Source organism: Abramis brama (genome assembly GCF_963993115.1).
Source record: "Abramis brama genome assembly, chromosome: 22".
In the NCBI taxonomy this organism is placed as follows: domain Eukaryota; kingdom Metazoa; phylum Chordata; class Actinopteri; order Cypriniformes; family Leuciscidae; genus Abramis; species Abramis brama.
In genome coordinates this window covers 21,602,477-21,625,663 of record NC_139984.1, presented here as the reverse complement: position 1 = coordinate 21,625,663, position 23,187 = coordinate 21,602,477, and the positions used below count along the sequence as shown (strand labels likewise).

General features: G+C 37.1%; 2 protein-coding genes across 2 annotated transcripts in view; one reads left to right on the top strand and one right to left on the bottom strand.

Moving 5' to 3' along the window:
* Positions 1 to 6,940: 6,940 nt before the first annotated feature.
* birc5b (baculoviral IAP repeat containing 5b) lies at positions 6,941 to 8,100 on the bottom strand. Its single transcript, XM_084099595.1, has 4 exons — positions 7,931 to 8,100; positions 7,652 to 7,761; positions 7,335 to 7,452; positions 6,941 to 7,121 (listed from the first exon to the last, which is right to left on the bottom strand). Exons 1-4 carry the CDS (start codon positions 8,054 to 8,056, stop codon positions 7,041 to 7,043), a joined length of 435 nt encoding a protein of 144 aa, XP_083955721.1. The 5' UTR covers positions 8,057 to 8,100; the 3' UTR covers positions 6,941 to 7,040.
* Positions 8,101 to 10,528: 2,428 nt separating this feature from the next.
* The window catches only part of znf385a (zinc finger protein 385A), an 87,126-nt gene continuing 74,467 nt past the window's right edge, over positions 10,529 to 23,187 (top strand). The window contains exon 1 of the mRNA XM_084099592.1: positions 10,529 to 10,983. Coding sequence (XP_083955718.1) covers positions 10,857 to 10,983 — 127 coding nt within the window. The 5' untranslated portion in view covers positions 10,529 to 10,856. The remainder of the gene's footprint in view (positions 10,984 to 23,187) is intronic.

The following is a 23,187-nucleotide window of genomic DNA, read 5'->3' as shown; positions in this document are numbered from 1 at the left end:
AATATGACACTATTTTGTTTCTTTATTTTTATTTTTACTTTTATTATGATCATATTTGTTTAGAGAATCTAGAATGTAAGAAAACATAATGATAGAATGAATTTTAACAATAAACCAGACATTTAAAAATGCATATCATTTAAATATTATAATGAAATATTTAATTAGATTCTTTTGTCATAATAATAAAATCTGTTATGCTTTATTTATTTTTTTTCAATAGTTTTACAATACTTAATGGATTCTGTAATGTTGAATATTCTATAATATTCCATAATTTATTTTAGTTACACTTTATTTTAAGGTGTCCGTGTTACAGTGTAGTTATATATTTAAGGACTGAGTAATAATAATAAACTACATTACTATAAGGTTAGAGTGTTAGTTGCATGTAATTATGCACAATTTAATGATTCCTATAGTAACTACATGTAACGTGTAACAAGGACACTGTAAAATAAAGTGTTACCAAATGTTGCATAACAAAATCATAGCATTAGGCAGAATTGCACGTTTTATATTTGAATGAAAAAGAAGAAGAAATGATAAAAAAAAGAAAAAAAGATATTTCACTGAATTTGTGTTCGGTGATGTTGAATAATAATAATAGAGGTTTTAATGATTAATATTAGTGTTATGATGGGCATGCGAGTCAGTGGAGCATGTGGAGCCATGGGAACACATAGCTGTGGAACAGGTGACTGTGTCATGGGATCCCCTTTCACTATCACTTGCGTTTTCCCAGCCTTTTCATTGCCAAAATGGTTGGGGAAATCAACAAAACAAAACAAGCACACAAAAAGGGGGGGTTAATGATGTAGGGAACAAAAAGAATTACAGTGCTGTGAATGTATTTTTAATTCCTGTAACTCTAGCATGTCACATAGCTGTATTGAAATGTATGCAAGACATTGCCTTGTCCCACAAACCTTTATATCACTTGAGTACAGGACGATCGTTGACTTTATCTTTGTGCTCATATCGGACAATGCAATGCCTCTCCAAATGAACAAACAGAGGGTTGATGGGGTGACAAGCCAGAGAGCCAGTGTGTGAAAGTGTGTTTATTGTTGGAAGCTGCACTAAGATGAGAACGGGCGCCTCAGAGGCTGTTTTGCTTGAAGTGGACCCTGCCTCATCCACCATTCCAAAGGTTTGTCTTTTCCAGCCTTGGCAAGGCGAGAGAAGTGAAGGAGAAAAAGGGAGCGATTGTTTTAGCGGGCGCCGCTGGTCTATTGTAAGTGCAGTGTGTTCTTTCTCTCGACCTCTGACCTGCATTGTTGTTAGGCTGTTCGTTCGGAGAGCCGAGACAGCTGGGAGAACTGCGGGGGGCTGATGGACAGCTGGGGCCAAACTAGTGAGAGAGAGAGAGAGAGAGAGAGAGAGAGAGAAAGAGAGAGAGAGAGAGACCAAGGGGGAAACAAGAGAAAGTGGGAGAGGGAGTAAAACAAAATAGAAGTGGTGAACGAGGCCCTATTCTTGAGTGACCCCTTTCCCTGTCCTCTTGTGGGTCAGCTGGGCATTGGAATGACACATAGTTCTACATGTTGAGATGGTTGAGTGGGTGAAGATGAGGAAAGGACAGAATGGAGGGAGTCAAGTGCACAGAAGGCTTTCAGGCTGTGCCGTCAAGAGCATTTTGTTTTGTTTTTTAAAGGAAGTGAAATCAAATTATGAGAAATTACATTTAAATATGACTCTAACCTGTAGCTCATTTTAGTGTTCAGTTCCCCTTGATTTCACACAGGTGTAGTTCAGCACATTAACTATGAACATGATCCAATCATAATGTTTTCCATGAAGGCTATTCAACAACATATTTGTTAATATAAAACGTAACAGTTTGGGAAAAAGTTTGCTTTAAAAAATATATTTCTTTAAAATAAATGCTAAATGATGTAAAGTAAACGACGACTGAATTTTAATAGTGGCTGAAGTGCCCGAATATATTTGAAGCCACTACATCGTGCATTAGCCACTATATCGTGCATCGTGTATATGTCATTTAGTACATATGAATAATTTAAAAAAACTATATATATATATATATAATGTATAGAGGCATTTAAATAAATAAATAAATGAATAAAACACATTTCAAGCAAATCAATTCACAGAAAGTTTATTTTATTTTATAACTCAGCATGTTACTCATAAAGCTGCAAATTACTATCCACAAAAGTTATATAAAAAACTATACAAGATGTTTTAAGAGAGTCTTTGGCATTGTTCATTGCCAATACATCAGCCGTCTGTGCAGAACTCAGCAGGGCTGAAATAAGGGAACGGTTTCAGAGTTGTCAGCTGCTGTCGACATATCCTTTGAAAACAGATGAGAAAGCGTAGAGGAGAAATGTGCTAGTAAAAATGAAAAGGCACGTGAAGACTGTTGCGTTTTCCCATATATAGGGCAGATGGCCATCGATGTGACCTCCGTGCCACAGCAAATACCCATACAAAGTTTATGAATAAAATAAGAAAACTACAATCTTAGCGTGGTGTTTCTAAGAGTAATTTGAAATCTTCTAATACAGCCAAAACTCAAAAGATTTATCCTGCAGGTGAATAAAGCAGATGACGGTCTGATTTACACTGCAAAGAGTAAACAAGTGGCATTTAGAAATGAATAAATAAAAACATTTCAAGCAAATCATTTCGCAGAAAGTTTGATTTTAAAATATATTCAACGTATATGTACAAAAAATATATATTTGGACACTTTATGATTGTCAAATTTATTTGAACAGTGGTGATGATCTACACCTGTGGTTACTCTGACCTACACCTACATACACTAAAATCACTTTGACACCAAAAATTCATTTCAGGGTTGAAGACCTCTGCAGTCTGCAGTTAAAGTGTGGCTACAGTGTTCAAATACTTTTTGGGGCCTCTATAGGCAATTGCAGATCTTCATTTAGTTGCCGTGTGGATTTGTGATTTTAAAATGTTGAGTTAAAGAGAAGGAGTGGATGATGGGACATTAAAGTGCCGTCTGAAACCTCTTTCACTCCTCCCCAGCTTTTTGTCTCTCTGGCACTAATCCACTGGCCAAACAACGCAGTCTCCTACTAAATGAAAGGTCCTGATCCATAGGGGGGAGATGGGGATAAAGCATTGTGATTAAGATTGTATTAATGGGGCCATAGGAGGCTGGAAGGCTTTAATCAGTGTCTGTGCTGCCGTAATCCCCTGCCTTTAAGCTTCAGCTAACGCTGTGATCCTCCTCCTCATGAGTCACATCACACACACTCACACAAACACACTGGATAGGCCGGAGAACAGTGAGGTCAAGGTACAGAGTTGGAGGACAATGAGACTGATAGGTGGCAGCAGGACGAAGAAATAGGGAAGAGTACGATGACAGAGGATGAGGTTTGGTGAAAGACAGCAACAACAACAAAAAACGCTAAACCAGATAGATAGATAGATAGATAGATAGATACACGATAGATAGATAGATAGATAGATAGATAGATAGATAGATAGATAGATAGATAGATAGATAGATAGGATTTCCAAATTAATGACAGACAGAAACACGATAGATAGATAGAACGATAGATAGATAGATAGATAGATAGATAGATAGATAGATAGATAGGATTTCCAAATTAATGACAGACAGATACACGATAGATACACGATAGAACGATAGAACGATAGAACGATAGAACGATAGATAGATAGATAGATAGATAGATAGATAGATAGATAGATAGATAGATAGATAGAACGATAGATGCACGATAGATAGATAGATACACGATAGATAGATAGATAGATAGATAGATAGATAGATAGATAGATAGATAGATAGATAGGATTTCCAAATTAATGACAGACAGATACACGATAGATAGAACGATAGAACGATAGAACGATAGATAGATAGATAGATAGAACGATAGATGCACGATAGATAGATAGATACACGATAGATAGATACACGATAGATAGATAGATAGAACGATAGATGCACAATAGATAGATAGATACACGATAGATAGATACACGATAGATAGATAGATAGATAGATAGATAGATAGATAGATAGATAGATAGGATTTCCAAATTAATGACAGACAGATACACGATAGATAGATAGAACGATAGATAGAACGATAGATAGAACGATAGATAGAACGATAGAACGATAGAACGATAGATAGATAGATAGATAGATAGATAGATAGATAGATAGATAGATAGATAGATAGATAGATAGATAGATAGATAGATAGATAGATAGATAGATAGATAGATAGATAGATAGATAGATAGATAGATAGATAGTTTTGGGATAGAAGGTTTTCACCAGTGCACCTGCTCAGTGAGCTCAGGTCAGACTAAGATGATCCACAGCAGAGGAAAGGTAAAGGGAGGTTAGAGTTCACAGAAGGGTGGAACAAGCCATTAAAGTGACATTGTGAGGCGAGACTCGTCTCCTCAGAGCTTTGTGAGAGTGTTGGGTTGTCAAAGTTAAAGAGCTTCTAATAGGATGGTGATGCTGTCATGTTTACCCTGCCTCCCCCCTCTACACGCCCAATGCATTGTGGAGGTGGCCTGGCTTTGAGCCCCCACAATGGCTGGAGAGGAGGGACAGATGGGGGTCCCTATGGAAGAAGGCACAAAAAGAAAGCAAGGTAGGAGGGACCGACTGTGTGAGAGAGAGCCTGCAGTTAGCTCACACTGATTGCCATGCAAAGTAATGGAGAGTAAAAGAGAAACGGATGGGAAAAGTAAGAAGGAGACGGGAAAAGGGGAGGGGAAAGGTCACAAAGAGATTTGAGAGATGCATAATCATCTATTTAAGCTATGGAATACAGTATAAGCCTGAATGTACTGGTGCCCTTCGTAAGTCTAAAGTGGGTACAACTCAGCAGAGGATGATGAAGGTCGCAGACTGGACCACTATATGGAAAAGTCTTAAAGCGCTTTAAGTTCACTTTATAACGCCCAGTTGACAATACACAAAATAAGTCAACAAATATTATTCTGAACATCAAAAAGTGTATACATATATTTGTGTTTTTAGGCATTGTTTAAAATAAACTTGATGAATATGTTTACTGATGAATTTGGCCAAATTACATAAAATAATTTATGATAATAAATAAGAGTGTCCCTGCTTTTTTGTCAATGAGGGTTCCATACAGTCTTGGATCTCAACTGTTTCTGGACATCAAGTGGTAGCCCAGCCCATGAAATTAAGTTAATAGTCTATTAATTATATATTTAATATAATTTGTTTCCATATTTCATATTTAATACATTTAATTATGATTACTAATACACAGAATTATTACCATCACATGAATACTTATTCTGAATACAGTGAGTTTGGACACACGGCTTATGACGTCAATAATGTGACATGAATATAAATATAATAAGACTTTATATAATGTTTTTTTATCACTTATTTTATTATTTGCATTTATCATCTCTGCTATCCATGTCCATAAGCATATTTATATATATATATTTTTTTTTTTTCCTCAACAGTCTGTCTGGTCCAAACATTAGCAGAATAGGTCTTTGTTTAGTATGTTTGGCCCCTGCATGAGCTAATCTATGCTCTTCCAGGTGAGTCCCTCAGCATTAATTTGGCTCAGTGTGTCATAAAGGCTGAATGGGGTGGGAGTTGATTTATGTGTGAAAGGAGGGGATGCTGAGCGGAGGTGAGGCAGGGGTGTGTGGCGGAGCCTCTTCTGGTGTAAGATGAGGAGAGCCGAGGGGGAGGACCCGCGCACAGCAACAGATGGGCCCCAATGGCGCTCTCAGGTTGTAAACTTTCTGTTGGGAACATCTGTCAGTTTGTCCATATGTCACATTTTGAGAGGAGAAGCCCTAGTCAGTGTGGAGTGTGGACACCTGTCACTCCCTGTGATGAGACAGGAAGTGATGGACTGTGCACCAGTATTTAATATTCATAATGCTGCTCATGTGATGTGGGCATTGATGAAAGGCAGAAAACGAATTGTTAATGCTAACTGAATTAACAAAGACTTAACATATCCAAAACGCCTATAGCACCTGCATGCATATAGACTGGAGCTGCTGGACAATTCAACATTAAAAGTTGTGAAAAAGAAACTTCCACATAATGATGCAACCTCATGAAATCAAAAGTGATTCCAGACCATCGTTATTTTGAGAATTTAAGGGGTCTCCTTTAAACTCATACTCTAGATGAGTGTTACATCATCCCTCTCTTTATATATATATATATATATATATATATATATATATATATATATATATAAAAAGTCTTATTTTTCTATTTGCTCTGTTGCGAGCGGATAAAGGAGAATTAAGCAGTTGATCGGGGCTCAGTGTCCAGAGTGTTGCATTAGACGGTAATCCAGGGCATAGGAAGGGGGAGATGGGATAGCATCCCTAATCCCTCGCCTACCCCATCCCAAACACACATTCAGTTTATACTGTTATCACTAAAGAACACCTCACATTTTATTTTAAAAGTATGATGATAAATGATTCATCTAAGAACAACAATACTAAGACCTTATTTCTTTCCTGCCTGCACCTCACAACACTATCCTCAGCACCAGAGCCCTCTGAGCCCTCCAGTGGTAGACTGTTTTTACCCGCAGTTCTCACCAACTCCACTACAATCTACAGTGACAGATGTTATAGAGGCAACAGTTGGTATTGAGAAGGAGGGGCTCGGGGCCATCTGCCCAGGGTCAAGGTTTGGATAGAAGGAGGTCTCACAAGAGAGAAAAAGTGGCAAGTTGAGCTACATAACTAGTGTTGAATACTTACGATTGTTATGTTAAACATCACTTACAAATAATGTAGGTGAAATCATAAGGGACAGGGATGCTTCCCAATTAACACATTTGTTCACCATGTGGTCCAAGTAAACTTTTAATTAAAGCTTCAGAAGTGTCCAAAGCAGCAGCAGGTGTCAGTGGCAAAACAAAACAATTGGTGGATGGAACATACAAATATTGAATTTATTGGTGAAAATGTAAATATTGCATGCTGTTAAAATAATTTTGAATCACTGGATATCAAATAAGAGCTCTCAGATTTTTGCTTGTGGTCTCCACCTCATCACGAAAGTAGGCTATCTTCCGGTGACCCATCTTCCTCTGGAGAGGGGAGGTTAGTGTTTACACACATGGTTATATAAAAATAAGTAAAATAAATACTCTTTATTAATTAAATGAAAATACAATTGAAAAAAGTAGGTCTATATTAAAAAGTTAATGGATGGTTTCTAATAAATCAATCATGGAATATTATGGTGGTAGACCATCACCAACAATACATAAAATCTACACCACAACTGCATTCACACTTACAATGTAGATGCGAAGTCGCTCCTGTTCCAGCTGAAAATACTCAATGGCCGTGAGCTTGTCAAATGTCTTTTTCATATGGAGAAAGGCACAATTGGGGGAGCGTTTGGCATGCTCAGACCTTAATGACAAGGACGGTCAAAAAAAAAAAGAAAAAAAAAAGAAAAGTGTTGATTCAGTGTTCCCCTTTTCCACACAAAGTCAATTGTTAGGCTACAACATCAAGTTTACAACAGTGTAGATAAGTGAACAACAAAAGGTGTCCTCAGAAAAACAAAGCCGATAGATTGTAAAGGTGTGTGCTTCAGGCAGGAGCTCACCAGGGGTTGTCTTCTGGCTCCCAGCCCTCCAGCTCTCGGAGACAGTAGAAACAGCAGGCCACGTCTGGCTCATTCTCACTAGGACAGTGCACAAAACCTGCCTTGGCCATCTGAAGAGAGGTTTCTCATTACTCCTTTTAATTAAAGCAGCAGTGGTTTTGTAAAATTGCTAAAAATCCCTGTACTCAACACAGTCTAATTTATTGTCATTTCAACTTCCACTTATTAATAGTCTGTTTCTCTCTTCATTTCTTCTTTTTTTTCCCTTGACGCACTCACCAGCTCTGGTGTGCACTGACAATCTTCTCGAAAAGGCCACTCGGAAAACGTCTGAAGACGCTTTTCATAACTATACATCTGGTTAAACGACAAAAGCCGGGACGCAATCACTTCTGCGTTCGACATTTCTGAAGCTCAAACAGAACACATTACCTGCAACTCTCCATCTCACTATAAACCTGTTTGAGTGTGGCTGTTTAATTGTTTGGGCGCTTTTGATTATTGATTGATGAATCGCTGACAGCTGTCAGAGCAACGAAAGGCATTGATGTAAAACAAGATCTTGAAACCTGGTGAGTAAATTTGTGATTTTATGCATGTAGATTATCAATCTTTGTTGTATAGTATTGTTTGAATAAACATTTCGCATTAAAATTATAATCATGTTCACTTCGTTCATTGAAACAATGTCAATGTGAAATAGTAGTGTGATGTCTCCCTCTGCTGGACGAACAGAAACACAAATTTGAAATGTTATATCCAAATTAAAATTCAGTGAAAAACAGGCTTTGTTTCCAGAGTAGTGTCAATGACACTAAAAATGTCCAAAAACTACTAACAAAATCGCAGTTAAAAGTTTGGATTAACTGACTCTAAAAATGTGTAAATAAAGAAAAAAATGCAGTGCAATATATATATATATATATATATATATATATATATATATATATATATATATATATATATATATTCTAGGACCAAAAGATGTGTAGTGCAAACACCAAAAAAGACATAACGTAATCATGGAAGTATATCAACGTAATCATGGAAGTATAGATAGATAGGTAGATAGGTAGATAGATTATATATTTTTATTTGTTTCGTGCCATTTTCTTGGACCAAATGTCCTAAAAAATTTAGTTATTATCTATATGAGTTTTTAAATATTTTTGAATAAATAATTACGAGTCTTGCGTCATTGACTCCAAATCAATCAGATAATTAAGTTATTTTATTTGCTATAAAACCAAACAGTAAATGCTTTGGAATGGAGACCTCATGTCAAACATGATCCTTAACAAGCCCTATAAAGATTCCTGTGTTAACCGCTACAGGCTGCACACATAGTTCAGTGGATTCCCTGGGCTGCACACCATAAGCCAATTACTAGACACAAACTTGAGTCTAGAGGCCTCAGCAAGTTGTGTCCCTTCTCCTAACCAATTACCGTAAGCCAATACATGCACCATAAAGTGAGATCATAGTGAGTTGCAGACAACATTAATGGTTTACGGTGTGAGCATTTGAAAGCTGTTTATGACTGGTATAGGGAAAGGCCCTGCTGCTGTCACCATGTTCTGTAACTGTATCTCACTGCGCCTGGCTGTTGAAATGTGCTTACCACTTCCAAAAAGCGGCCCCTCCACCCCTCTCTGCCCTTCATTTGATAGGAACTTCCCTAAAGGTTGTTTTTGTTTGTCACAAACAAATTCTGCTGTCAATATGTTAATCTGTCTGAAAAGTGAACGTGAGATCACTCAACTAGGATGGTCATATTAATTCTAAACGAGGTTTTTCCATGAAATGATTTGTGAGATTTGGAAGATTCACGGTTGCTTGTTTGGAAGATTCACGGCTGCTTGTTCTCTCTTTTGTGGTGATAGTTTGTCACTTAATATTCAGTCTAGAGTTTCACATCAGACATGACATTTGGCGCATTCCTTTCAGGCGAGACCCCACACCGGAGCTGTCACTCATTTGCAGTCGCTTGCTCAGGAGAAGTTAAGCGGCTTGATGGAACTTTCTGGAATTACATTGCATGGCTGAAATGTATCTTTTATTCATTGGCTTTTTCCTTTACACAGGACACTGCAGAACTGACAGGAAAGTAGAGAGAGAGTGATCGGGACATGACCCAGACCGGAATCGAACCCAGATCCCCAACAGTCATGTGCCGCAGCTCCAACATGACTGGAATTTTTTCTGATATTCTTCTCCAATTGCAAGATTCCCAAACTTCAAATGTAAAACGCAGAAGTTTTATTTATTTATTTATTGAAAGATAAATAAAAAATAAATAAATAAATTATATTTAATAATATATATTTATTTATCAATAGTAATACTAATTGTTGTTGGTTGTTATTATTGAAAAATATTAAATAATAATTCTTTTTTATTTTTTATAATTCAATTATTATTAACATGACGGAATTAATCGCTTTTTTTTAGTCTTCCCTAATAAGATTTATTTGACGCCATTGAGATTTGAGATTACTGTGAAGCTCTTGAGATGTATGTGTGCATATACAAGTATGTATACATTTATGTGTCCATAAGTACAACATAGAGTGGATGGAATTGACTGAATATACTTTGCATGGCTTTTTCTTTCACTAGATAATTTTTCCTGATATCCTTTTAGTTGCAAGATTCCCAAGCTTCGGCAGTTCCATCAACATAGAAAGCAGAACATCAGTGGCTCCATTTATCACTTTTGAAGCTCTAATGTAAGAATCGCACGTTATAAAACAACATTGTGGTCCATATTATGAAATAAGACCTGGACGCTCCAGTTGCATTTTGTCACAGGTCGTCTACATCTTCCCAGCTATCATATATATATCTCATATAACATTCCCCAGTCTGTACCTCTCTCACTCTCCATCCCGATCGGTGCTTTCATTGACACTTGACTCTTCTCTCTCTCTCCCTCTCTCACCCGCTCCCTCTTCGATCTCCTCCTCTCTCCTTCCTCACACAGTTGTCCTTACTTATTACTGTCCTGGTGTGATTATCTGCTGGAATCTCTTGCACTTGTCCTGTATTCTCAGTGTGGTGAGACTGAGTGTGGGATGGGCTAAAAGTGGGAAATGTGACTGTGTGATACTTTGTGCAGGAGACACTCCCGTAAGTTCATCAGGACTATTTTGGCTCCAAATATCCCTGGAGCCTCAAAGAACCGGGTCCGGACGCTCTGTTGTTCATGCCAGCGAGGGTTTCTACGAGGAGTTTGTGGTGTCAGGGTGCAAGTGGAAAGACCCACGGAGCCAGAAAGAGGAAACGTGAGGACGGGAAACAGTCAGAGGAAGAGGGTTTAATGTGGGGCTCAGGTAAGAACATCCACTAATTTCTATTTTTGTTTGCGGTCTCAAGTGAACACAAAACTGTTTTCCCTGAAGAGCCTTTTTGTTGCATATGCAAATGTACATCATATACTGTATGTGTTTATACTAACAGTCTATTATAGAATAACACTGCAAGCTGATCTATATTTCCAGGGTTAAAATTAATTATTTGTGTACTATATTTACTAGATATACACACAGTATCCAGGACGTAGATTAATAGTTTAGGAGATGTGATACATCTCATGGAGTTACAAGAGTATTCAGTCTATGACCAGCATCTAGTCCTCCTAATTTACTCATGTCAGTGTTGTCATTAACAAGATTGTATTTCGAATGAAGAAGTGCATACTTCTCCTGGACATTTGAACTGGCATTTTCGGCATGTTTCTTCATCGGTAATAAGAAAGCTGGCGTTCTACAGTATTCATTATGCTCACCAATAAAGCTAAAATGAGTTTGATCTGATACGTCCAGACCACTAAAAATCGAATCAATAGATGTATTATGTGTGTGTATGTGCAAGTGCACGTGCCTGTAGGCTTTGTGTTAATGTGTGTGTTTGATTGAGTGTAACAATTTCAAAAGTAATATTGCCCACAGCCATTAATGAACTTTATCCTTTCAAAATATGCCTGGAATGACCTTTTAGAATGTACCTTTGCTCATTTGATTTTGCATTTATCATTGTGAAGGACATCAGCTGTAAAAAAAAAAAAAAACTGGTCAAGAACAATTTTGTGACTTTTAATATGTGTAGCCTACTTGGAAGTAAAATAGAAAAGGAGCTTAGCTTTGAAGGTCAGTCTATTTCTTAAGGCCTGAGGGAATGTTCACACACTGTGAATTTTGAACTTTGCAGTAAAGCTTTTAAACCAGCATGTTTATAGTGAAGCTCTTGAGATGAATGTACGCTCGTGTAAGTGTGTATACGTGTAAGCGCCTATATGTACAAGCCTGGATATTTGCTGAGATAAATCTTTGCAGACATAGTATTAGGAGGCTCTCTGTCTTCTGCCAAAGGTGTGAAATTAGCATCTCAGTGTTAGAGAAAGTGACAGTCAACTTCAACATTCCCCTCATGCGCAGAGCTGGAAAAGCACACAGGCTATCCATTTGGAAAAGTCTCATCCCTCCAAGAGCTTTCTAGAAATATTTCCTTCTTGTTGCAACAGGAACATAACTGATATGGATCCACTCTTGATCAATATTCTAATTTTAGTGTGATCATCCACTGTCATGCAAACGGATACTCATATGCTGGCTCTGTGCTTTTCAAGGGCACTGAAGCGGAACCGCGAAGGTCTTACACATATTTAATGAATATCAAAATAAAACCTTTAACCTTGCACTATGAAAGGTTGTATTATTTTTCCATTTTTCAAACTAAATTAGATTTGATGTATCTATGGATACAACATCAAATAAGGTTATATGAACGAATTGAAACAAATTTAAAATGTCAGATCAACGATTTTATTAACATACATTTTATTTCCTAATCACTTGGCTGTTGTTTTTCCTCTTGCAGTGTAAGTCTAGGTTATTATTTATATGGTGGGCAGGGTGCTGGACGTCCCTTTGACCTTTCAGTGCAGTCTCTAAATTCACCACCCGTCCGCCAGCACACACACTGCTGTTGATATATACAGTATGTTCTCAGAGCACATGGCATATATACGCTGTGGCTCTCTCAATACAAGTCATGGCCAGTTTAAGACGAAGAAAGGAGCGGAAGGAAAAACTTAGAGTTAGGTTGTGAAATATCCCCATCCCGCCATCCCAGAAGTGACCTGTATAAAATGTGCAAGAAATAAATGATGACAGTGTAATTACTTTTTGGTGCAAATTTGCGGCAATAAATGCTTTAGAATGGAGATATAAAGAATATATATTATGTCTTCTTATCTGTATTTTTTTTTAAATGCCCGTCAGAAGAGTTTACCGTCCCGAATCGTACTGAACTGTACTGTACAGGGCTCAACACTAAGGATTTTTTCTACCAGTGGTTCAAATTTTTACTTGCCCTGCCAAAATTTTCACTTGCCCCACAACAAAAAATTACTAAAGTACAAGAAAAGAAAATGGGCCTATAAAATAATTTTATACATGTAAAAGGTTATGACACCAAAAGCTACTAGATTAACTCATTTAAACAGTAAGTAATAAAATAGGAACAAATAATCAAATTACTAGCAATAACACAAATAAATACAACAGAACAAACATATAAATGAAATAAACTGTGCTTTTCAGGTTTTTCAAGTAGGTTTAAACAGAAGATTTTCTGTTTTTTCTTTTTTTTGATTTGATTTATTTGACAATAAAAGTTAAAACAAGTACAATCAAGCCCAAAAGACCAATTCATACACATTTTAAAAAACTGTCGAGGATAAAATACACAAAAAAGCCACAGGCTTATTTCCATTGTGGTCCTCTAAGTTAAAGATGCATAAATAATGTTTTGAAATGTTGAAAATATAAAACGTTAAATACTGTTATTTTAAATTATTTAAAAAATGAAAAAATACTTTAAAGGAGTGGTTGATAATGATTTCACTTTTTTAACTTTAGTTAGTGTGTAATGTTGCTGTTTGAGCGTAAACAACATCTGCAAAGTTACGACGCTCAAAGTTTAAAGCAAAGGGAGATATTTTCTTTTAAAGAAATTGCTTTTTAAGGACTACAACAAACGGCTGGTAGGGACTACACAACATTCCTCAAATTTACATAAACCCCGCCCCCGGAACACGATTTATAGATTATCATGACAGAATATTCTAATCAATGACTAGAAGATAACTACACATAAATTCATCAACTAACCATTCAGAAAGGTTGTCTACATGTTGTCACTTCTTCTTGAGTCTCTCCATCTTTGTCTGACTCCGGTTTGAACATAAAAGGCTAAAAGTTTTTGAATTTTTCAGGACACAAGCTGTTGTAGCTCTGCCCCCTGTGCTGGGAGCAGCAGCTCATTTGCATTTAAAGGGACAGACACAAAAACAGTGTGTTTTTGCTCACCCTGAAAAAGTGACAATTTTAAAGGGGTGGTTGATTATGATTTCACTTTTTTAATTTTAGTTAATGTGTAATGTTGCTGTTTGAGCATAAACAACATCTGCACAGTTACAATGCTCAAAGTTTAAAGCAAAGGGAGATATTTGCTTTTAAAGAAATAATTTTTTAACGACTACAACAAACAGCTGGTAGGGACAACACAACATTCCTCCAGGGTTAGTGACATCACTAACCTTGAAATTTACATAAACGCAATTTATAGATGATCATGACAGAATATGCTAATCAATGACTAGAAGATAACTACACATAAGCTACATAAATTCATCAACTAACCATTCAGAATGTCCTGTTGCTTCTACATGTTGTCACTTCTTCTTGAGTCTCTCCATTTTTCTGACTCCAGTTTGAACATAAAAGCCTAAAAGTTTTAGAAATTTTCAGTGCATGTCTGTGTGAGGTAAAAGGACATGAGCTCTTGAAGCTCCACCCCCTGTTCTGGAGCAGCAGCTCATTTGCATTTAAAGGAACAGACACAAAAACGGTGTGTTTTTGCTCACCTTCAAAAAGTGACATGCTATATAAAAATATCTGTGGGGTATTTTGAGCTAAAACTTCACATACACACTCTGGGGACATCAGAGAAATATTTTACATCTTATGAAAAAGGCATTATACCACCCCTTTAATAAATGTGAAATTAAACCCGCCAGGTGGTGGCAGCAAGTCACTCTTAATGAGTGAGTCATTGAGATTCAATCGATTTATTCAAATGGCTGATTCATTCAGGAAGAAAGCATTTTACTGTCTTAATGAGTGAATCATTGATTCAGCTAGTTGTTCAAAAAACTGATTCATTCAGTAAAGATACACCGTGTCGTGTGTATTTTCGTGGGCGGAAAACAGCTAAACAGGTGATTTGATGTCTAAAATGTAAGTCACTTAATATTAACTTGTTTATTAAAATGTACGTTGTATAAAATCAATGTCACATTTGATAGGCTATCTGATATTTGGAGAAAAACGTCTCTCTTCGTGTAATATTGGTTAACTATATTAAATGATATATATAAGATATACAGGGGCATTTTGCCCCTTATCTAGAATGTGGGGGCATTCTAAATGCATTTGAATAAATCACACAGTAAAAGTTCACTCTAAATGTGCACTAGAAAAAGCTAACTAGACTACATCACGTAGTGTATGCGTGCCCTCAATGGGTGTGTTTTTGTTTGTTTTTTGTAGTGAGGGACATACTCGATAATCTCAGATCGTTAAATCAACAATAACGATATAGACGATATATGTCGCTACAAATTTTGGGCCCTATGAAAGAATATGAGGTTGGGCCCCCTATACCGTACCCATTCCAGTATTAAAATCGATCTCTGGTGGCCCCAAAAGTGCGTGGGCCCTTAGAATCATCCTAACTTTCACCCCCTTAGCAGCGCCCCTGTCCCTAGAGCACTGGCCCGATCGGGCAAGTGAAAGTTCCGTCAACTGTTCCGAGCGTCGTTCACACTGGACCTGGCCATCGGGCAGTCATTTTTGAGCCCTGCTGTAGCCTACTGTCCTGTACCGCTCGGTGGAAACGAGGCATTAGTTGCTATTATTTTGGTACCAAATGGTAGGCTATTGCAAAAAAAATAAGAAAAAATAAAAATAAAAAAAAAACCCTTGTTTGGTCAAACAGGTTGTCCTGCCCAAAATTATTGGTTGAGCAAGTTGTAATATAAATTGTAAAAGGGTCAAAAGTAGGGGTGTAACAATAGCCTTACGTCACAAATTGATACATATCACAATACTGAACTCACGATACGATATTATCGCTATACTCCAAGACATGGTAAAAGTTTAACAAAAATGTACAGTTGATTAAAATGCTAAATTTGGTATTAGCCTACATTCGGGGTGGAAATGACTTGGTGCTTGTAACCCAATGCACAGGACAATGGTAACACTAGAATATTAGAATATTCATGATTCTGAAACTGAAAATACAAAATTATTTTAGACAAATATGCACTTACACTCTGTCTACACTCTGACTAGATATATTTAAAATAATGTAGGCCACTTTTTACTGGTAACATCAGACATTTGGCATTATCAGGAGGACCCACAAATATCCGACCACAGCATTATTATACAATATACTTAGCATTGTATATAGTAGTTAAATGTAGTAAGCGACTGACACTAAAACTCTGTAAACCTAAATTTTGTCTCACACAGTAATTTTCATTTTGGATGAAATATACACAATACAGATTGTCACTATCCACGATACATACTGTTGCATTTTTGTTTTGCGATCTATTGTGACATAATAAATTGTTACACCCCTAGTTAAAAACCAAAGTGGCAGTGTTTACATTTTTTTCATATACCACCTGTGACTTTCATCGACAAAATACTGGCGACATGAGCGATTGTTGAAGAAAAGATGTCCCGCGACAAATTTGAGAAAAGTTATGAATTCCATTTTAAAATTGCCCTTTAATTGGAATCCACGCGATTGAGAATTTCACCGGAAAGCGAACGATTTCCCCATGCAGATTTCATATCGTGTTCAAGTTGGTCATGTGAACTTGCCGCAATGACCAACTGAAAGCTGCTTGGTTTGAAAGTGACTTGAAAGTGTGTGCACTGTGCTTCATACATTGCGAAAAATTTATAAGAAAACAAAGTTTTACAAGAAAATACTATTTCAGACTTTTGACTTCAAAATGTCCTATTTATTTCAATGTGTTACTTGCCTATTCTTAATTAGCCTATTTATGAAATTTAATTTCTGATTGAAAATTGTTCCAAAGTAAATCCTACACCAATGTTTTTTTTCAGTGACATCGCTATACTATTGAAATTTCAATAATGTGACAGCACCTTAAAGGGATAGTTCACCCAAAAAAGTCGGCCTGAAGTTGTTCCAAACTTGTATTCATTTATTTCTTCTGCTGAACACAAAAGAAGATAGTTTGAAGAATGTGGGTAACGAAACAGTTATGGGGCACCATTGACTTCCATAGTATTTTATTTTCATACTAGTCAATGGGGTCCATCAACTATTTGGTTACCCATATTCTTCAAAATATCCTCCTTTATCTTCAACTGAAGAAAGAAATTCATACAGGTTTGGAACAACTTGAGTGTGCGTAAATGATGACAGAATTTTCATTTTTGGGTGAACTATCTCTTTAAGAAGGTCATTCCATGTTAAAGTCAATCATCTGATTTTAAACCACTAAAAATAAATATTCTGTTGAGTTAATTCTCATTTGCTATGATTATACACTTTATATTCGACCCTTTATATAGGCTATACGACAAGCATAACATGCACAATTTATTCTACCCTTTCCCCTCCAGAATGTTCTGTTCTTAGTACCAGAGGAGCATGTTGAGAATTGATGATGATGATGATAATGATGAAAGATCTGTGAGTACACAGATTTTACAACTGGGCTTCACTCTATCCCTAGATATACTGTATCTGTTTCTGCTGAACTGGCCAACTCAGAGTCCAGATTTAATCTCTTGTGCTCTGGTCTCTCGTTAAACAGATTAAAAATAGAACCTCAATATTCCAATATACCCATGGGCCTCTGGCCAGACAGGGAAGCCTTCACAGAGTCCCTACAATGTTTTTGGCCTAGACCTCCTAGCACATGGAGCCTTTCCCTGCAGCTGGGCAGTAGTCCTATCTCAACATGGAAAGCTTTATTTCTCTCTCGCTTACTCTCTCTGGCTCTTGATGTCTCTGCATCTTTGATCTGGTCCTGCGCACAGTGTTTAATTTTGCATGCTAGTTCCAGGTTTGTTTGTGTCTCCAAGGTTTGTGTCCCTGCTTTGCCCTGCGTGAGGTGCTTGGTGCTTGCGTGAGAATATTAGTTTGCAAGGCTTGGTTTGCAATCTGGAGGCGATCCAGGCTGCTGCGCTACAGAAGTGTGTACGTTTGGGATGTGATTCCCCAAGGCTCTATGTAAAAATAGCTCTCTAAATAAACCATAATTCTCTGTGTAATTGGTACTTTTAACAGGGAGAATGAAATATAACTTAGCAGGTATGTTGAAATCCTCACGGATGATTCCATATATTTAAATGTCACAGTTACATAAGTGTCATATATATATATACTTCCATAGTATTTTATTGTCATACTAGTGAATGGGGTCCATCAACTGTTTGGTTACCCATATTCTTCAAAATATCCAATATATATACTGTATATGTCATATATATACACACACAGTAGTGGCCAAAAGTGATGTCCGGAGGAGAAATTTGCTTTTAATGACCCTACATGTTCGATTAACCCATAAAAATATGAGGGAAATATTTTAGATATCTGACTAAATGATTTGGCAAAAAAGGAAAACTACAGCTACAGGTTTTATTTTACTATGCAAAAAATGCACAGGGGAATAAAATAATTAATTAACTAGCCTACTACATAACCAGTTATTAATATTTCATTGGTTCTTGCTTGTTTTTGCATATATTCATTTTTTTATTTTTTTATTTTTTTATTCCAGCCTGACCAAAAATGATGTCTGTACATTTTGGCATGTTTCATTGCGTTATCACAAATAAAACAATTGACTCCAAGCACAACTATGCAATATGCTTACAAAAACTTTAACACATTTTTAATAATATCTGAAGAAAGGGTGAAGATGTCAATTTTCCTCAGGCTACATCATATAAATTATTTAATATGTAAATCAATCCTTGATGTGCTGCTTTATTTATGCCGTGCGTATGATTCTTGTGTGTAATATCACCTCTGAACCTGCAGAGGGCAGCAGAGCGCTTTTGCCTTTGCTGTAGGGGTCATACAGAGAGGAGCTTTCGAAACATAATTAAATGGACTAATAGAACGCAAGTCAAGGCCCTGTCCTCTGAGTCTGTGTCGCAGTGCAGGTTTATTCTGGCAGTGGGCTTTTATGGTTGAATGGTGGCAAGCAGAGGTGTTCCAGTCTCTCTCCCTTTCTCTCTATTGCCTCCATATGGTTGCAGGGATATAGACAGATTATAGGGTTCACACAGCAGCACTTGACTTACACTCTTCAGACTCTTGGCCTATAAGCCTCACATGGGCCGGCGTCCTTAGGTGACCACGTTTTTTTTTTTAGACCGGTGCACTTTGACCATGGTAATTATTGTGATAAAGTATGGTATATCTTTTTTAGATTATGCTGTCCTGTCCTGGAAATTGTGTTATATAAAATATTATTATTATACACTGATTTTTCAGTGACTCTTTCAGCAGTTTACATCGTTAAGCCAGTAGGGGGCGACAAATGACTTTTTGTGTAGCCTATTATAAGTGAGTGATTCATTCGCTCAACCAATTCGTTCAAAACACTTCATTCTGGAGAGAAAAAGGACTGGCTGAATTTGGAGAAGCATACTACTATATAGTAGGAGTAGTATGCTATACGTTATTTTGAACCGAGCCTCTGGCTGCGTCCAAAACTGAGCCTCTGGCTGCGTCCACAGCCTACTTAGTATATACTAGTAGGTACTTATATTATACCAATAGTATAAATAGTAGATACTTATATTTTGTATAATAGTAGGTAGGTACTACGACCGAAAAAAAAAAGAAAAAAGTTCTATATAGTATGAATGTGTGCAGCATTAATGTAATCTGGATGGATGTAGGCTACTACATTCGCCATGTTGTCATTATCATGTGACCTACCAGATTAAGTTACATCTCTTCACTGACATTCATAATCCTCTCCCGTGGCCCCATGGGATAGTAAAGTGTCCATCCTATGCACATTTCAGAATCTCGCTGGAAGAAGGTCATCTGAGTACTTTTTGCCCACTTTTTTATGAGTACTGTGAATTCGGACATACTTCTTTTGTCACATACTGTTTTTCACCTACTATATAATAGGGAATTATGCGATTTCGGATGCAGCCTCTGTTTTTAGAGTGAATCATTGAATCGTTCACACAACCGATTCGTTCATTAACACTGATTCATTCGGGAACTGAACGCTACTGCTGTATGTTGCTCAGAAGCGTGCAGTGTTAAATTCTTCTTTGGCTTCTTTTGGAACTACTTTTTTTCGTGGAGCAAAAACAGGCGGTGGTTACTGGAAATATGTAAGTTACTCAAGATTAACTTTTTGTTTTATTGAACAGTTGTGAACATGTAACATCACTCGTTGTTGTTATTTTTGTCGGAATATCAGAACAGACTGCTGTTGATTCAGAATAACACTAACACTCTTGTCGTGTGATATTGTTGAGATATTTTATGTTTTAATGGGGATATGTACGCTTGCTTCTACTCTCTGGGCGTGGGACATAGGATAAGACATAGGATAAGTGTGAACATGTTCTCATGGATTTTACGCAGTTTTAGGAAAAGTTTTAACATGCTTTCATATTGCGCCTCGCAAGTCACATCCACGTTATTTTGAGACATTGTTTCAAAGGAAACTGGAAAACGTTTTTTTTAAATAGGCTATAGCTATATATGGCTTTTTTGCGTTTTGAGGCAAGCAGCAGTATCACTGCGGTTATAAACTTAGATGACATGTAATTGACTATGTTTATCCTTTACAGTTATGAAAATTGAGGGACAATTAGGTAGCCTACTGTACTTTCTTTGCATCTCCAGTGGTTATATCTACAGCCTGTTTTTTTGTCGGCAAACTGGCTTTGATTTGATTCGATTGGTCCCATGCAAGGTTTTAAACCAGCAATCTTGAAGTTCTATTCCTGAACTTTATTATATATTATTTTAAATATTAGGCTATGTTTTTATGTATATAACCCAATAGACAATGCAATGCCTTGCACACCTGAATCATACAGTATCCTATGTGCTTAGAAAGTTTAAACATAAACTTAAAAAATATAAATCCTGCAGACTAATCAGACTAAGTTGCAAATAAATATTTCTTGTGATGATGCAAGTTTAAGCATGCAGAATTCATATTTTTTCTAGTTTTTTTTTCTTGTAAAACATATTTTTTAAATTCACCTAGTAAAAATGCTGTGCTTTTCTTAAGTGTCAACATGTTTATAAATGTAGTGTTCTTTTCTCTCTCTTTTTAATATGTAGTGTCATTAATGACTCTAAAGTAGTCAGGATGTGATTCTGTGGTGCCAAAGTTGTCAAACACAGAAATATCTAATTGAGTTAATTGAGTAACAATTGTTAGGATGTGGAAGTTACTGTAGGGTGACTTGTCATCTTCAGCTCTTCTTCTTGACGTTCTGTTCACACCTGTTCTTTAATAGCCATTCTCCTCATGCTGTGACCATACCCATCCCAGACCTCACACACACACACACGGACATGGAGCCAGGGGTTGCAAGAAGATCCCCATTCTTGGATTACACCCTCTCATCATGACATCCATTAAAGTCCTGCTGGGTCCCAGTCCCTAGTGGGTAGACAGCACATTAGCGCTTGGACCATTGAGCTCAACAAGGCCCTGCTCTGAATTATTGATCCCAACACAACTAATGAGGGAACCCTATCCCCTCTTTTGATGAGACACACACGGTCACACTACTGTGTGAGCTCTGCATTGCCGTACACACTGGCGCACTGTCCACGCAGCCATCACTCGGTTTGCCAGGACTGGGCTGGTCCATTTAATCAACCTGTTTGTCAATGCTTTGACGTTCAAAGGCTCAGATGGCGTCACTGAAAAAAACAGGACTGCATTTCCCAAAAGCATCATAAGCATATGCAGATTGTAGAAACCACTGCCACCAATAGTCTCTACAACTAGTCATCTAAAACTTAGGCTCACAAAGCTTTTGGGAAATGCAGCCCAAGTTAAATGCGTGTGAATTTACAGGCTGACCCAAACTGTTTTTTTGACAAGTCAGTATTTGATTGTTCGTGGTCATTTCTTCAACTTTGTACATTTAGATTACCTTTGCCATCGTGTAAGTTCACTTAAAGTTGATAAAACATTAAAAACGTAATTATTTAAAATAAAATAATTTAATAACACTGCTATATCTAATCATGAGTAATCATGTACTTTATTTACACTTTTTTTTGTACTGTACATTTTAATGCTATGATGCCAAACATTCAGCATTTAAAATGATGAGTTTATAATGTAATTTTTCACTTATTTATTAGACAAAGTAGTATATTTTTTTAATGAATTTTAATATCTGTCAATATATTAGAGATGGAAAGCTTGTCAAGACGAATGTTAACGTGACAACCTTATTTGAAAGCATTAGGACAGGGAAGGGACAAACTTGGTCTTGTAGAGCCACTGTCCTGCAGATTTTAGCTCCCACCCTAAAAGCTCACCTGCCTGTAGCCTTCTAGTGATCCTGAAGACATTGATCAGCTGCTTGCTTCAGGTGTGTTTTATTAGGGTTGGAGCAAAACTCCGCAGGACAGTCCTTCCAGGACCGTGTTTGCCCATTCCCTGGAAAGGACAACAGCATACCAGCATCCAAAACACATTATATCTTCAACATGAGGGTGCACTGCATTTTGTTATCTTTGTCGCCGTTTGCATCCACAAATGACAAACCCTGATTCACGACCTTCCTCCTGACCTTTACAAAGTGAATGATTAAGCAAAGTTCCAATAATAAGCAGTTAATCAGTAAAGATCAGTATAAAGACCTCACCTGTATCAGTGTGTTTACCCATTGGTGTATCAGGGCACACACACGAGTCCATCCTCATTATGAGCTGTTTGCTCAGGTGCTGGTTTAATAGTGTGTATGGGTGCCCTCTGGTATCAGATGACGGCGTGCGTGCAAATGCACATGTTAATACACCTTTAGTTTTTTTTTTTTTTACATTTATGCATTTGTCATGCTTTTAATGGAGCTTATATGTCCAATTTCCCCCACCCTTCTTTATTTTCTGTGCAGTGCACTATCGAGAGTGTCAGCCAGCCTCCTTAGTATTCACATCCCCACTCGCTGACTTACTGCACAAGCCAGAGACAACAGAAGAGAGAGAGAGAGAGAGAGAGGAGGTAAAAGGAAAAGAAAGACAAAATGAAAGAATTGCAATTTTTCTAGCCCCCGGCTCAAGTGTGTGTAGTGTGTGTGCAAGTATGTGGCTTTAGAGAATTCATTTTTGACTCCTCTTTTTTTCTCTAGCCTTTTTTTTAAATGGTCGATTCACCCCTGCAGCATGGCTTTCCTTCA